At 44.3% G+C, this 17,500-nt stretch overlaps 1 protein-coding gene across 1 annotated transcript in view; it reads right to left on the reverse strand.

Annotated features, from left to right (window-relative positions):
* The window catches only part of LOC110513598 (mast/stem cell growth factor receptor kita), a 97,186-nt gene that overhangs the window by 31,359 nt on the left and 48,327 nt on the right, over positions 1 to 17,500 (reverse strand). Inside the window, exon 12 of the mRNA XM_036972919.1 lies at positions 174 to 278. Coding sequence (XP_036828814.1) covers positions 174 to 278 — 105 coding nt within the window. The remainder of the gene's footprint in view (positions 1 to 173; positions 279 to 17,500) is intronic.

Below are 17,500 nucleotides of genomic sequence, written 5' to 3' on the forward strand. Positions count from 1 at the left end.
ACATCGTTGCAATGACATCGTCTTAGTAATGACATCGTCATCGCTTTAAATACGACGAAGAAGAAGATGCAAAGGACACACACACACACATATACACACTCTCTCTCTCTCTCTCTGTCTGTCTGTCTGTCTGTCTCTCTCACACACACACACACACGCGCACAGCTACTCACGTTTGAGCATCTTGACAGCGACAGTCATGACGGAGTCAGCAGAACAGAGTCCATAGGCTGTAGCTCTCACCACCTTACCGAAGGCCCCTGAGCCCAGGGTCTTACCTAAACAGACAGACAGACACACATTTCAGCTGGTTTTAAAATCTCCCTGACACTACGGCAGCTGGGATGACTGGTAGCGAGTGTTTCTGTGTGTGCGTCAGTGTTGGGGGTTATACAGGAATAAAACAATGATCTTGTGAGACGGTGGAGAGCTGGAGGACTTGTAGTGAGTGCGTCAGTGTTATACAGTAATAACACAACTGTTTTTTTGCGGTAACTAGTCATTCCAGTAATTATATTACAGTTACTGATCAAAATGTAAATTGTCGTTTACTTTGTTACTATAGTTATCATTCCCTTTCTATTACAAACTGTTGATATCGATATATTGTAGAGGGGTGGGTCCCTAGGCGGCAGGGTAGTCTAGTGGTTAGTGCGTTGGACTAGTAACCGGAAGGTTGCAAGTTCAAACCCCTGAGCTGACAAGGTACAAATCTGTCGTTCTGCCCCTGAACAGGCAGTTAACCCACTGTTCCTAGGCCGTCATTGTAAATAAGAATTTGTTATTAACTGACTTTCCTAGTTAAATAAAGGTTTAAAAAAAACCTCCCCATTATTGATTAAGGGGACTTTAAAAGGTCTTATAATAAGATACTGTTGCTATGTGTCTCTAAAACCTCTGCCACTATACGTTGTACAAGCCATCTATATTAGTCTTTGTGGTTTAAGTCCTGGCTGTTGTGAGAGTGGGCTTGCAGGCTGGGTCTGAGTCTATATAAGCCCTGGCTGTTGTGAGAGTGGGCTTGCAGGCTGGGTCTGAGTCTATATAAGCCCTGGCTGTTGTGAGAGTGGGCTTGCAGGCTGGGTCTGAGTCTATATAAGTCCTGGCTGTTGTGAGAGTGGGCTTGCAGGCTGGGTCTGAGTCTATATAAGTCCTGGCTGTTGTGAGAGTGGGCTTGCAGGCTGGGTCTGAGTCTATATAAGTCCTGGCTGTTGTGAGAGTGGGCTTGCAGGCTGGGTCTGAGTCTATATAAGTCCTGGCTGTTGTGAGAGTGGGCTTGCAGGCTGGGTCTGAGTCTATATAAGTCCTGGCTGTTGTGAGAGTGGGCTTGCAGGCCGGGTCTGAGTCAGAGTCAAACTGAAACTAGATGATGAGAAGTAACCACTGTCTGGTTTTGACACGTTGATCTTGTGTGATGGTGGACAGCTGGAGGACTTGTAGTGAGTGTGTCAGTGTTGGGGGGTGATACAGGGGTAACTAGTCATTATGTAGTAGAGGTATGTAGTAGTGTCAGTGTTGGGGGGTGATACAGGGGTAACTAGTCATTATGTAGTAGAGGTATGTAGTAGTGTCAGTGTTGGGGGGTGATACAGGGGTAACTAGTCATTATGTAGTAGAGGTATGTAGTAGTGTCAGTGTTGGGGGGTGATACAGGGGTAACTAGTCATTATGTAGTAGTGTCAGTGTTGGGGGGTGATACAGGGGTAACTAGTCATTATGTAGTAGAGGTATGTAGTAGTGTCAGTGTTGGGGGGTGATACAGGGGTAACTAGTCATTATGTAGTAGAGTCAGTGTTGGGGGGTGATACAGTGGTAACTAGTCATTATGTAGTAGTGTCAGTGTTGGGGGGTGATACAGGGGTAACTAGTCATTATGTAGTAGAGGTATGTAGTAGTGTCAGTGTTGGGGGGTGATACAGGGGTAACTAGTCATTATGTAGTAGAGGTATGTAGTAGTGTCAGTGTTGGGGGGTGATACAGGGGTAACTAGTCATTATGTAGTAGAGGTATGTAGTAGTGTCAGTGTTGGGGGGTGATACAGGGGTAACTAGTCATTATGTAGTAGAGGTATGTAGTAGTGTCAGTGTGGGGGGTGATACAGGGGTAACTAGTCATTATGTAGTAGAGGTATGTAGTAGTGTCAGTGTTGGGGGGTGATACAGTGGTAACTAGTCATTATGTAGTAGTGTCAGTGTTGGGGGGTGATACAGGGGTAACTAGTCATTATGTAGTAGAGGTATGTAGTAGTGTCAGTGTTGGGGGGTGATACAGGGGTAACTAGTCATTATGTAGTAGAGGTATGTAGTAGTGTCAGTGTTGGGGGGTGATACAGGGGTAACTAGTCATTATGTAGTAGAGGTATGTAGTAGTGTCAGTGTTGGGGGGTGATACAGGGGTAACTAGTCATTATGTAGTAGAGGTATGTAGTAGTGTCAGTGTTGGGGGGTGATACAGGGGTAACTAGTCATTATGTAGTAGAGGTATGTAGTAGTGTCAGTGTTGGGGGGTGATACAGAGGTAACTAGTCATTATGTAGTAGAGGTATGTAGTAGTGTCAGTGTTGGGGGGTGATACAGGGGTAACTAGTCATTATGTAGTAGAGGTATGTAGTAGTGTCAGTGTTGGGGGGTGATACAGGGGTAACTAGTCATTATGTAGTAGAGGTATGTAGTAGTGTCAGTGTTGGGGGGTGATACAGGGGTAACTAGTCATTATGTAGTAGAGGTATGTAGTAGTGTCAGTGTTGGGGGGTGATACAGGGGTAACTAGTCATTATGTAGTAGAGGTATGTAGTAGTGTCAGTGTTGGGGGGTGATACAGGGGTAACTAGTCATTATGTAGTAGAGGTATGTAGTAGTGTCAGTGTTGGGGGGTGATACAGGGGTAACTAGTCATTATGTAGTAGAGGTATGTAGTAGTGTCAGTGTGGGGGGTGATACAGGGGTAACTAGTCATTATGTAGTAGAGGTATGTAGTAGTGTCAGTGTTGGGGGGTGATACAGGGGTAACTAGTCATTATGTAGTAGAGTCAGTGTTGGGGGGTGATACAGGGGTAACTAGTCATTATGTAGTAGTGTCAGTGTTGGGGGGTGATACAGGGGTAACTAGTCATTATGTAGTAGTGTCAGTGTTGGGGGGTGATACAGGGGTAACTAGTCATTATGTAGTAGAGGTATGTAGTAGAGTCAGTGTTGGGGGGTGATACAGGGGTAACTAGTCATTATGTAGTAGAGGTATGTAGTAGTGTCAGTGTGGGGGGTGATACAGGGGTAACTAGTCATTATGTAGTAGAGGTATGTAGTAGTGTCAGTGTGGGGGGTGATACAGTGGTAACTAGTCATTATGTAGTAGAGGTATGTAGTAGTGTCAGTGTGGGGGGTGATACAGGGGTAACTAGTCATTATGTAGTAGTGTCAGTGTTGGGGGGTGATACAGGGGTAACTAGTCATTATGTAGTAGAGGTATGTAGTAGTGTCAGTGTGGGGGGTGATACAGGGGTAACTAGTCATTATGTAGTAGAGGTATGTAGTAGTGTCAGTGTGGGGGGTGATACAGGGGTAACTAGTCATTATGTAGTAGTGTCAGTGTGGGGGGTGATACAGGGGTAACTAGTCATTATGTAGTAGAGTCAGTGTGGGGGGTGATACAGGGGTAACTAGTCATTATGTAGTAGAGGTATGTAGTAGTGTCAGTGTGGGGGGTGATACAGGGGTAACTAGTCATTATGTAGTAGAGGTATGTAGTAGTGTCAGTGTGGGGGGTGATACAGGGGTAACTAGTCATTATGTAGTAGAGGTATGTAGTAGTGTCAGTGTGGGGGGTGATACAGGGGTAACTAGTCATTATGTAGTAGAGGTATGTAGTAGTGTCAGTGTTGGGGGGTGATACAGGGGTAACTAGTCATTATGTAGTAGAGGTATGTAGTAGTGTCAGTGTTGGGGGGTGATACAGGGGTAACTAGTCATTATGTAGTAGAGGTATGTAGTAGTGTCAGTGTTGGGGGGTGATACAGGGGTAACTAGTCATTATGTAGTAGAGGTATGTAGTAGTGTCAGTGTTGGGGGGTGATACAGGGGTAACTAGTCATTATGTAGTAGAGGTATGTAGTAGTGTCAGTGTGGGGGGTGATACAGGGGTAACTAGTCATTATGTAGTAGAGGTATGTAGTAGTGTCAGTGTTGGGGGGTGATACAGGGGTAACTAGTCATTATGTAGTAGTGTCAGTGTTGGGGGGTGATACAGGGGTAACTAGTCATTATGTAGTAGAGGTATGTAGTAGTGTCAGTGTTGGGGGGTGATACAGGGGTAACTAGTCATTATGTAGTAGTGTCAGTGTTGGGGGGTGATACAGGGGTAACTAGTCATTATGTAGTAGAGGTATGTAGTAGTGTCAGTGTTGGGGGGTGATACAGGGGTAACTAGTCATTATGTAGTAGAGGTATGTAGTAGTGTCAGTGTTGGGGGGTGATACAGGGGTAACTAGTCATTATGTAGTAGAGGTATGTAGTAGTGTCAGTGTTGGGGGTGATACAGGGGTAACTAGTCATTATGTAGTAGAGGTATGTAGTAGTGTCAGTGTTGGGGGGTGATACAGGGGTAACTAGTCATTATGTAGTAGAGGTATGTAGTAGTGTCAGTGTTGGGGGGTGATACAGGGGTAACTAGTCATTATGTAGTAGAGGTATGTAGTAGTGTCAGTGTTGGGGGGTGATACAGGGGTAACTAGTCATTATGTAGTAGAGGTATGTAGTAGTGTCAGTGTTGGGGGGTGATACAGGGGTAACTAGTCATTATGTAGTAGAGGTATGTAGTAGTGTCAGTGTTGGGGGGTGATACAGGGGTAACTAGTCATTATGTAGTAGAGGTATGTAGTAGTGTCAGTGTTGGGGGGTGATACAGGGGTAACTAGTCATTATGTAGTAGAGGTATGTAGTAGTGTCAGTGTTGGGGGGTGATACAGGGGTAACTAGTCATTATGTAGTAGAGGTATGTAGTAGTGTCAGTGTTGGGGGGTGATACAGGGGTAACTAGTCATTATGTAGTAGAGGTATGTAGTAGTGTCAGTGTTGGGGGGTGATACAGGGGTAACTAGTCATTATGTAGTAGAGGTATGTAGTAGTGTCAGTGTTGGGGGGTGATACAGAGGTAACTAGTCATTATGTAGTAGAGGTATGTAGTAGTGTCAGTGTTGGGGGGTGATACAGGGGTAACTAGTCATTATGTAGTAGAGGTATGTAGTAGTGTCAGTGTTGGGGGGTGATACAGGGGTAACTAGTCATTATGTAGTAGAGGTATGTAGTAGTGTCAGTGTTGGGGGGTGATACAGGGGTAACTAGTCATTATGTAGTAGAGGTATGTAGTAGTGTCAGTGTTGGGGGGTGATACAGGGGTAACTAGTCATTATGTAGTAGAGGTATGTAGTAGTGTCAGTGTTGGGGGGTGATACAGGGGTAACTAGTCATTATGTAGTAGAGGTATGTAGTAGTGTCAGTGTTGGGGGGTGATACAGGGGTAACTAGTCATTATGTAGTAGAGGTATGTAGTAGTGTCAGTGTGGGGGGTGATACAGGGGTAACTAGTCATTATGTAGTAGAGGTATGTAGTAGTGTCAGTGTTGGGGGGTGATACAGGGGTAACTAGTCATTATGTAGTAGAGTCAGTGTTGGGGGGTGATACAGGGGTAACTAGTCATTATGTAGTAGTGTCAGTGTTGGGGGGTGATACAGGGGTAACTAGTCATTATGTAGTAGTGTCAGTGTTGGGGGGTGATACAGGGGTAACTAGTCATTATGTAGTAGAGGTATGTAGTAGAGTCAGTGTTGGGGGGTGATACAGGGGTAACTAGTCATTATGTAGTAGAGGTATGTAGTAGTGTCAGTGTGGGGGGTGATACAGGGGTAACTAGTCATTATGTAGTAGAGGTATGTAGTAGTGTCAGTGTGGGGGGTGATACAGTGGTAACTAGTCATTATGTAGTAGAGGTATGTAGTAGTGTCAGTGTGGGGGGTGATACAGGGGTAACTAGTCATTATGTAGTAGTGTCAGTGTTGGGGGGTGATACAGGGGTAACTAGTCATTATGTAGTAGAGGTATGTAGTAGTGTCAGTGTGGGGGGTGATACAGGGGTAACTAGTCATTATGTAGTAGAGGTATGTAGTAGTGTCAGTGTGGGGGGTGATACAGGGGTAACTAGTCATTATGTAGTAGTGTCAGTGTGGGGGGTGATACAGGGGTAACTAGTCATTATGTAGTAGAGTCAGTGTGGGGGGTGATACAGGGGTAACTAGTCATTATGTAGTAGAGGTATGTAGTAGTGTCAGTGTGGGGGGTGATACAGGGGTAACTAGTCATTATGTAGTAGAGGTATGTAGTAGTGTCAGTGTGGGGGGTGATACAGGGGTAACTAGTCATTATGTAGTAGAGGTATGTAGTAGTGTCAGTGTGGGGGGTGATACAGGGGTAACTAGTCATTATGTAGTAGAGGTATGTAGTAGTGTCAGTGTTGGGGGGTGATACAGGGGTAACTAGTCATTATGTAGTAGAGGTATGTAGTAGTGTCAGTGTTGGGGGGTGATACAGGGGTAACTAGTCATTATGTAGTAGAGGTATGTAGTAGTGTCAGTGTTGGGGGGTGATACAGGGGTAACTAGTCATTATGTAGTAGAGGTATGTAGTAGTGTCAGTGTTGGGGGGTGATACAGGGGTAACTAGTCATTATGTAGTAGAGGTATGTAGTAGTGTCAGTGTGGGGGGTGATACAGGGGTAACTAGTCATTATGTAGTAGAGGTATGTAGTAGTGTCAGTGTTGGGGGGTGATACAGGGGTAACTAGTCATTATGTAGTAGTGTCAGTGTTGGGGGGTGATACAGGGGTAACTAGTCATTATGTAGTAGAGGTATGTAGTAGTGTCAGTGTTGGGGGGTGATACAGGGGTAACTAGTCATTATGTAGTAGTGTCAGTGTTGGGGGGTGATACAGGGGTAACTAGTCATTATGTAGTAGAGGTATGTAGTAGTGTCAGTGTTGGGGGGTGATACAGGGGTAACTAGTCATTATGTAGTAGAGGTATGTAGTAGTGTCAGTGTTGGGGGGTGATACAGGGGTAACTAGTCATTATGTAGTAGAGGTATGTAGTAGTGTCAGTGTTGGGGGTGATACAGGGGTAACTAGTCATTATGTAGTAGAGGTATGTAGTAGTGTCAGTGTTGGGGGGTGATACAGGGGTAACTAGTCATTATGTAGTAGAGGTATGTAGTAGTGTCAGTGTTGGGGGGTGATACAGGGGTAACTAGTCATTATGTAGTAGAGGTATGTAGTAGTGTCAGTGTTGGGGGGTGATACAGGGGTAACTAGTCATTATGTAGTAGAGGTATGTAGTAGTGTCAGTGTTGGGGGGTGATACAGGGGTAACTAGTCATTATGTAGTAGAGGTATGTAGTAGTGTCAGTGTTGGGGGGTGATACAGGGGTAACTAGTCATTATGTAGTAGAGGTATGTAGTAGTGTCAGTGTTGGGGGGTGATACAGGGGTAACTAGTCATTATGTAGTAGAGGTATGTAGTAGTGTCAGTGTTGGGGGGTGATACAGGGGTAACTAGTCATTATGTAGTAGAGGTATGTAGTAGTGTCAGTGTTGGGGGGTGATACAGGGGTAACTAGTCATTATGTAGTAGAGGTATGTAGTAGTGTCAGTGTTGGGGGGTGATACAGGGGTAACTAGTCATTATGTAGTAGAGGTATGTAGTAGTGTCAGTGTTGGGGGGTGATACAGGGGTAACTAGTCATTATGTAGTAGAGGTATGTAGTAGTGTCAGTGTTGGGGGGTGATACAGGGGTAACTAGTCATTATGTAGTAGAGGTATGTAGTAGTGTCAGTGTTGGGGGTGATACAGGGGTAACTAGTCATTATGTAGTAGAGGTATGTAGTAGTGTCAGTGTTGGGGGGTGATACAGGGGTAACTAGTCATTATGTAGTAGAGGTATGTAGTAGTGTCAGTGTTGGGGGGTGATACAGGGGTAACTAGTCATTATGTAGTAGAGGTATGTAGTAGTGTCAGTGTTGGGGGGTGATACAGGGGTAACTAGTCATTATGTAGTAGAGGTATGTAGTAGTGTCAGTGTTGGGGGGTGATACAGGGGTAACTAGTCATTATGTAGTAGAGGTATGTAGTAGTGTCAGTGTTGGGGGGTGATACAGGGGTAACTAGTCATTATGTAGTAGAGGTATGTAGTAGTGTCAGTGTTGGGGGGTGATACAGGGGTAACTAGTCATTATGTAGTAGAGGTATGTAGTAGTGTCAGTGTTGGGGGGTGATACAGGGGTAACTAGTCATTATGTAGTAGAGGTATGTAGTAGTGTCAGTGTTGGGGGGTGATACAGGGGTAACTAGTCATTATGTAGTAGAGGTATGTAGTAGTGTCAGTGTTGGGGGGTGATACAGGGGTAACTAGTCATTATGTAGTAGTGTCAGTGTTGGGGGGTGATACAGGGGTAACTAGTCATTATGTAGTAGAGGTATGTAGTAGTGTCAGTGTTGGGGGGTGATACAGGGGTAACTAGTCATTATGTAGTAGAGGTATGTAGTAGTGTCAGTGTTGGGGGGTGATACAGGGGTAACTAGTCATTATGTAGTAGAGGTATGTAGTAGTGTCAGTGTTGGGGGTGATACAGGGGTAACTAGTCATTATGTAGTAGAGGTATGTAGTAGTGTCAGTGTTGGGGGGTGATACAGGGGTAACTAGTCATTATGTAGTAGAGGTATGTAGTAGTGTCAGTGTTGGGGGGTGATACAGGGGTAACTAGTCATTATGTAGTAGAGGTATGTAGTAGTGTCAGTGTTGGGGGGTGATACAGGGGTAACTAGTCATTATGTAGTAGAGGTATGTAGTAGTGTCAGTGTTGGGGGGTGATACAGGGGTAACTAGTCATTATGTAGTAGAGGTATGTAGTAGTGTCAGTGTTGGGGGTGATACAGGGGTAACTAGTCATTATGTAGTAGAGGTATGTAGTAGTGTCAGTGTTGGGGGGTGATACAGGGGTAACTAGTCATTATGTAGTAGAGGTATGTAGTAGTGTCAGTGTTGGGGGGTGATACAGGGGTAACTAGTCATTATGTAGTAGAGGTATGTAGTAGTGTCAGTGTTGGGGGGTGATACAGGGGTAACTAGTCATTATGTAGTAGAGGTATGTAGTAGTGTCAGTGTTGGGGGGTGATACAGGGGTAACTAGTCATTATGTAGTAGAGGTATGTAGTAGTGTCAGTGTTGGGGGGTGATACAGGGGTAACTAGTCATTATGTAGTAGAGGTATGTAGTAGTGTCAGTGTTGGGGGGTGATACAGGGGTAACTAGTCATTATGTAGTAGAGGTATGTAGTAGTGTCAGTGTTGGGGGGTGATACAGGGGTAACTAGTCATTATGTAGTAGAGGTATGTAGTAGTGTCAGTGTTGGGGGTGATACAGGGGTAACTAGTCATTATGTAGTAGAGGTATGTAGTAGTGTCAGTGTTGGGGGGTGATACAGGGGTAACTAGTCATTATGTAGTAGAGGTATGTAGTAGTGTCAGTGTTGGGGGGTGATACAGGGGTAACTAGTCATTATGTAGTAGAGGTATGTAGTAGTGTCAGTGTTGGGGGGTGATACAGGGGTAACTAGTCATTATGTAGTAGAGGTATGTAGTAGTGTCAGTGTTGGGGGGTGATACAGGGGTAACTAGTCATTATGTAGTAGAGGTATGTAGTAGTGTCAGTGTTGGGGGTGATACAGGGGTAACTAGTCATTATGTAGTAGAGGTATGTAGTAGTGTCAGTGTTGGGGGGTGATACAGGGGTAACTAGTCATTATGTAGTAGAGGTATGTAGTAGTGTCAGTGTTGGGGGGTGATACAGGGGTAACTAGTCATTATGTAGTAGAGGTATGTAGTAGTGTCAGTGTTGGGGGGTGATACAGGGGTAACTAGTCATTATGTAGTAGAGGTATGTAGTAGTGTCAGTGTTGGGGGGTGATACAGGGGTAACTAGTCATTATGTAGTAGAGGTATGTAGTAGTGTCAGTGTTGGGGGGTGATACAGGGGTAACTAGTCATTATGTAGTAGAGGTATGTAGTAGTGTCAGTGTTGGGGGGTGATACAGGGGTAACTAGTCATTATGTAGTAGAGGTATGTAGTAGTGTCAGTGTTGGGGGGTGATACAGGGGTAACTAGTCATTATGTAGTAGAGGTATGTAGTAGTGTCAGTGTTGGGGGGTGATACAGGGGTAACTAGTCATTATGTAGTAGAGGTATGTAGTAGTGTCAGTGTTGGGGGGTGATACAGGGGTAACTAGTCATTATGTAGTAGAGGTATGTAGTAGTGTCAGTGTTGGGGGTGATACAGGGGTAACTAGTCATTATGTAGTAGAGGTATGTAGTAGTGTCAGTGTTGGGGGGTGATACAGGGGTAACTAGTCATTATGTAGTAGAGGTATGTAGTAGTGTCAGTGTTGGGGGGTGATACAGGGGTAACTAGTCATTATGTAGTAGAGGTATGTAGTAGTGTCAGTGTTGGGGGGTGATACAGGGGTAACTAGTCATTATGTAGTAGAGGTATGTAGTAGTGTCAGTGTTGGGGGGTGATACAGGGGTAACTAGTCATTATGTAGTAGAGGTATGTAGTAGTGTCAGTGTTGGGGGGTGATACAGGGGTAACTAGTCATTATGTAGTAGAGGTATGTAGTAGTGTCAGTGTTGGGGGGTGATACAGGGGTAACTAGTCATTATGTAGTAGAGGTATGTAGTAGTGTCAGTGTTGGGGGGTGATACAGGGGTAACTAGTCATTATGTAGTAGAGGTATGTAGTAGTGTCAGTGTTGGGGGTGATACAGGGGTAACTAGTCATTATGTAGTAGAGGTATGTAGTAGTGTCAGTGTTGGGGGGTGATACAGGGGTAACTAGTCATTATGTAGTAGAGGTATGTAGTAGTGTCAGTGTTGGGGGGTGATACAGGGGTAACTAGTCATTATGTAGTAGAGGTATGTAGTAGTGTCAGTGTTGGGGGGTGATACAGGGGTAACTAGTCATTATGTAGTAGAGGTATGTAGTAGTGTCAGTGTTGGGGGGTGATACAGGGGTAACTAGTCATTATGTAGTAGTAGTGTCAGTGTTGGGGGGTGATACAGGGGTAACTAGTCATTATGTAGTAGAGGTATGTAGTAGTGTCAGTGTTGGGGGGTGATACAGGGGTAACTAGTCATTATGTAGTAGAGGTATGTAGTAGAGTCAGTGTTGGGGGGTGATACAGGGGTAACTAGTCATTATGTAGTAGAGGTATGTAGTAGTGTCAGTGTTGGGGGGTGATACAGGGGTAACTAGTCATTATGTAGTAGAGGTATGTAGTAGTGTCAGTGTTGGGGGGTGATACAGGGGTAACTAGTCATTATGTAGTAGAGGTATGTAGTAGTGTCAGTGTTGGGGGGTGATACAGGGGTAACTAGTCATTATGTAGTAGAGGTATGTAGTAGTGTCAGTGTTGGGGGGTGATACAGGGGTAACTAGTCATTATGTAGTAGAGGTATGTAGTAGTGTCAGTGTTGGGGGTGATACAGGGGTAACTAGTCATTATGTAGTAGAGGTATGTAGTAGTGTCAGTGTTGGGGGGTGATACAGGGGTAACTAGTCATTATGTAGTAGAGGTATGTAGTAGTGTCAGTGTTGGGGGGTGATACAGGGGTAACTAGTCATTATGTAGTAGAGGTATGTAGTAGTGTCAGTGTTGGGGGGTGATACAGGGGTAACTAGTCATTATGTAGTAGAGGTATGTAGTAGTGTCAGTGTTGGGGGGTGATACAGGGGTAACTAGTCATTATGTAGTAGAGGTATGTAGTAGTGTCAGTGTTGGGGGGTGATACAGGGGTAACTAGTCATTATGTAGTAGAGGTATGTAGTAGTGTCAGTGTTGGGGGGTGATACAGGGGTAACTAGTCATTATGTAGTAGAGGTATGTAGTAGTGTCAGTGTTGGGGGGTGATACAGGGGTAACTAGTCATTATGTAGTAGAGGTATGTAGTAGTGTCAGTGTTGGGGGGTGATACAGGGGTAACTAGTCATTATGTAGTAGAGGTATGTAGTAGTGTCAGTGTTGGGGGGTGATACAGGGGTAACTAGTCATTATGTAGTAGAGGTATGTAGTAGTGTCAGTGTTGGGGGGTGATACAGGGGTAACTAGTCATTATGTAGTAGAGGTATGTAGTAGTGTCAGTGTTGGGGGGTGATACAGGGGTAACTAGTCATTATGTAGTAGAGGTATGTAGTAGTGTCAGTGTTGGGGGGTGATACAGGGGTAACTAGTCATTATGTAGTAGTGTCAGTGTTGGGGGGTGATACAGGGGTAACTAGTCATTATGTAGTAGAGGTATGTAGTAGTGTCAGTGTTGGGGGGTGATACAGGGGTAACTAGTCATTATGTAGTAGAGGTATGTAGTAGTGTCAGTGTTGGGGGGTGATACAGGGGTAACTAGTCATTATGTAGTAGAGGTATGTAGTAGTGTCAGTGTTGGGGGTGATACAGGGGTAACTAGTCATTATGTAGTAGAGGTATGTAGTAGTGTCAGTGTTGGGGGTGATACAGGGGTAACTAGTCATTATGTAGTAGAGGTATGTAGTAGTGTCAGTGTTGGGGGGTGATACAGGGGTAACTAGTCATTATGTAGTAGAGGTATGTAGTAGTGTCAGTGTTGGGGGTGATACAGGGGTAACTAGTCATTATGTAGTAGAGGTATGTAGTAGTGTCAGTGTTGGGGGGTGATACAGGGGTAACTAGTCATTATGTAGTAGAGGTATGTAGTAGTGTCAGTGTTGGGGGGTGATACAGGGGTAACTAGTCATTATGTAGTAGAGGTATGTAGTAGTGTCAGTGTTGGGGGGTGATACAGGGGTAACTAGTCATTATGTAGTAGAGGTATGTAGTAGTGTCAGTGTTGGGGGGTGATACAGGGGTAACTAGTCATTATGTAGTAGAGGTATGTAGTAGTGTCAGTGTTGGGGGGTGATACAGGGGTAACTAGTCATTATGTAGTAGAGGTATGTAGTAGTGTCAGTGTTGGGGGGTGATACAGGGGTAACTAGTCATTATGTAGTAGAGGTATGTAGTAGTGTCAGTGTTGGGGGTGATACAGGGGTAACTAGTCATTATGTAGTAGAGGTATGTAGTAGTGTCAGTGTTGGGGGGTGATACAGGGGTAACTAGTCATTATGTAGTAGAGGTATGTAGTAGTGTCAGTGTTGGGGGGTGATACAGGGGTAACTAGTCATTATGTAGTAGAGGTATGTAGTAGTGTCAGTGTTGGGGGGTGATACAGTGGTAACTAGTCATTATGTAGTAGAGGTATGTAGTAGTGTCAGTGTTGGGGGGTGATACAGGGGTAACTAGTCATTATGTAGTAGAGGTATGTAGTAGTGTCAGTGTTGGGGGGTGATACAGGGGTAACTAGTCATTATGTAGTAGAGGTATGTAGTAGTGTCAGTGTTGGGGGGTGATACAGGGGTAACTAGTCATTATGTAGTAGAGGTATGTAGTAGTGTCAGTGTTGGGGGGTGATACAGGGGTAACTAGTCATTATGTAGTAGAGGTATGTAGTAGTGTCAGTGTTGGGGGGTGATACAGGGGTAACTAGTCATTATGTAGTAGAGGTATGTAGTAGTGTCAGTGTTGGGGGGTGATACAGGGGTAACTAGTCATTATGTAGTAGAGGTATGTAGTAGTGTCAGTGTTGGGGGGTGATACAGGGGTAACTAGTCATTATGTAGTAGAGGTATGTAGTAGTGTCAGTGTTGGGGGGTGATACAGGGGTAACTAGTCATTATGTAGTAGAGGTATGTAGTAGTGTCAGTGTTGGGGGGTGATACAGGGGTAACTAGTCATTATGTAGTAGAGGTATGTAGTAGTGTCAGTGTTGGGGGGTGATACAGGGGTAACTAGTCATTATGTAGTAGAGGTATGTAGTAGTGTCAGTGTTGGGGGGTGATACAGGGGTAACTAGTCATTATGTAGTAGAGGTATGTAGTAGTGTCAGTGTTGGGGGGTGATACAGGGGTAACTAGTCATTATGTAGTAGAGGTATGTAGTAGTGTCAGTGTTGGGGGGTGATACAGGAATAACATCACTTTTTTTTTGCGGTAACTATATTACAGTTACTGATCAAAGATAAATTGTCGTTACTTTTGTTATCATTCCCTTTCTATTACAGCTGTTGATATCAATATAAACAACCCCCCAGCCCAACAATAATAGAGGTATGCAGTAGAGGTATGTAGTAGAGGTATGTAGTAGAGGTATGTAGTAGAGGTATGTAGTAGAGATATGTAGTAGAGGTATGTAATAGAGATATGTAGTAGAGGTATGTAATAGAGGTATGTAATAGAGGTATGTAGTAGAGGTATGTAGTAGAGGTATGTAGTAGAGGTATGTAATAGAGGTATGTAGTAGAGGTATGTAATAGAGGTATGTAATAGAGGTATGTAGTAGAGGTATGTAATAGAGGTATGTAGTAGAGGTATGTAGTAGAGGTATGTAGTAGAGGTATGTAATAGAGGTATGTAGTAGAGGTATGTAATAGAGGTATGTAGTAGAGGTATGCAGTAGAGGTATGTAGTAGAGGTATGTAATAGAGGTTTGTAGTAGAGGTATGTAGTAGAGGTATGTAGTAGAGATATGTAGTAGAGGTATGTAATAGAGGTATGCAGTAGCGGTATGTAGTAGAGATATGTAGTAGAGGTATGTAATAGAGGTATGCAGTAGAGGTATGTAGTAGAGATATGTAGTAGAGGTATGTAGTAGAGGTATGTAATAGAGGTTTGTAGTAGAGATATGTAGTAGAGGTATGTAATAGAGGTATGTAGTAGAGATATGTAGTAGAGGTATGTAGTAGAGGTATGTAATAGAGGTATGTAGTAGAGATATGTAGTAGAGGTATGTAATAGAGGTATGTAATAGAGGTATGTAATAGAGGTATGTAATAGAGGTATGTAGTAGAGGTATGTAGTAGAGGTATCTAGTAGAGGTAGAGGTATGTAGTAGAGGTATGTAGTAGAGGTATGTAGTAGAGGTATGTAATAGAGGTATGTAGTAGAGGTATGTAATAGAGGTATGTAGTAGAGGTATGTAATAGAGGTATGTAGTAGAGGTATGTAGTAGAGGTATGTAGTAGAGGTATGTAATAGAGGTATGTAGTAGAGGTATGTAGTAGAGGTATGTAGTAGAGGTATGCAATAGAGGTATGTAGTAGAGATATGTAGTAGAGGTATGTAATAGAGGTATGTAATAGAGGTATGCAGTAGAGGTATGTAGTAGAGATATGTAGTAGAGGTATGCAGTAGAGGCAGTGGAGACAGCTGAGGATGGCTCATAATAATGGCTCGGATGGAGCAAATGGAATGGCGTCAATATTTGATACCATTCCACCAATACCGCTCCAGCCATAACTATGAGCCTGTCCTCCCCAATTAAGGTGCCACCAACCTCCTGTGACTAGATTGTGTGTCTGTCATTATTTGGCTACTTGTGTTGGTGTGTAGGCATATGTAATTTTTTTTAATTTATTTTTTTTATTTCACCTTTATTTAACCAGGTAGGCTAGTTGAGAACAAGTTCTCATTTGCAACTGCGACCTGGCCAAGATAAAGCATAGCAGTATGAGCAGACAACACAGAGTTACACATGGAGTAAACAATTAACAAGTCAATAACACAGTAGAAAACAAAGGGGGAGTCTATATACAATGTGTGCAAAAGGCATGAGGAGGTAGGCGAATAATTACAATTTAGCAGAATTAACACTGGAGTGATAAATGATCAGATGGTCATGTACAGGTAGAGATATTGGTGTGCAAAAGAGCAGAAAAGTAAATAAATAAAAACAGTATGGGGATGAGGTAGGTGAAAATGGGTGGGCTATATACCAATAGACTATGTACAGCTGCAGCGATCGGTTAGCTGCTCAGATAGCTGATGTTTGAAGTTGGTGAGGGAGATAAAAGTCTCCAACTTCAGCGATTTTTGCAATTCGTTCCAGTCACAGGCAGCAGAGTACTGGAACGAAAGGCGGCCAAATGAGGTGTTGGCTTTAGGGATGATCAGTGAGATACACCTGCTGGAGCGCGTGCTACGGATGGGTGTTGCCATCGTGACCAGTGAGCTGAGATAAGGCGGAGCTTTACCTAGCATGGACTTGTAGATGACCTGGAGCCAGTGGGTCTGGCGACGAATATGTAGCGAGGGCCAGCCGACTAGAGCATACAAGTCGCAGTGGTGGGTGGTATACGGTGCTTTAGTGACAAAACGGATGGCACTGTGATAGACTGCATCCAGTTTGCTGAGTAGAGTGTTGGAAGCCATTTTGTAGATGACATCGCCGAAGTCGAGGATCGGTAGGATAGTCAGTTTTACTAGGGTAAGCTTGGCGGCGTGAGTGAAGGAGGCTTTGTTGCGGAATAGAAAGCCGACTCTTGATTTGATTTTCGATTGGAGATGTTTGATATGAGTCTGGAAGGAGAGTTTGCAGTCTAGCCAGACACCTAGGTACTTATAGATGTCCACATATTCTAGGTCGGAACCATCCAGGGTGGTGATGCTAGGTGGGCATGCGGGTGCAGGCAGCGATCGGTTGAAAAGCATGCATTTGGTTTTACTAGCGTTTAAGAGCAGTCGGAGGCCACGGAAGGAGTGTTGTATGGCATTGAAGCTTGTTTGGAGGTTAGATAGCACAGTGTCCAATGACGGGCCGAAAGTATATAGAATGGTGTCGTCTGCGTAGAGGTGGATCAGGGAATCGCCCGCAGCAAGAGCAACATCATTGATGTATACAGAGAAAAGAGTCGGCCCGAGAATTGAACCCTGTGGCACCCCCATAGAGACTGCCAGAGGACCGGACAGCATGCCCTCCGATTTGACACACTTTTGTCTGCAAACACATTTGAACTCTGTCTGCAAAGTAATTGGTGAACCAGGCAAGGCAGTCATCCGAAAAACCGAGGCTACTGAGTCTGCCGATAAGAATATGGTGATTGACAGAGTCGAAAGCCTTGGCAAGGTCGATGAAGACGGCTGCACAGTACTGTCTTTTATCGATGGCGGTTATGATATCGTTTAGTACCTTGAGCGTGGCTGAGGTGCACCCGTGACCGGCTCGGAAACCAGATTGCACAGCGGAGAAGGTACGGTGGGATTCGAGATGGTCGGTGATCTGTTTGTTGACTTGGCTTTCGAAGACCTTAGATAGGCAGGGCAGGATGGATATAGGTCTGTAACAGTTTGGGTCCAGGGTGTCTCCCCCTTTGAAGAGGGGGATGACTGCGGCAGCTTTCCAATCCTTGGGGATCTCAGACGATATGAAAGAGAGGTTGAACAGGCCGGTAATAGGGGTTGCGACAATGGTGGCGGATAGTTTCAGAAATAGAGGGTCCAGATTGTCAAGCCCAGCTGATTTGTACGGGTCCAGGTTTTGCAGCTCTTTCAGAACATCTGCTA

The sequence above is a fragment of the Oncorhynchus mykiss genome, unplaced genomic scaffold, assembly GCF_013265735.2.
Source record: "Oncorhynchus mykiss isolate Arlee unplaced genomic scaffold, USDA_OmykA_1.1 un_scaffold_212, whole genome shotgun sequence".
In the NCBI taxonomy this organism is placed as follows: Eukaryota; Metazoa; Chordata; class Actinopteri; order Salmoniformes; family Salmonidae; genus Oncorhynchus; species Oncorhynchus mykiss.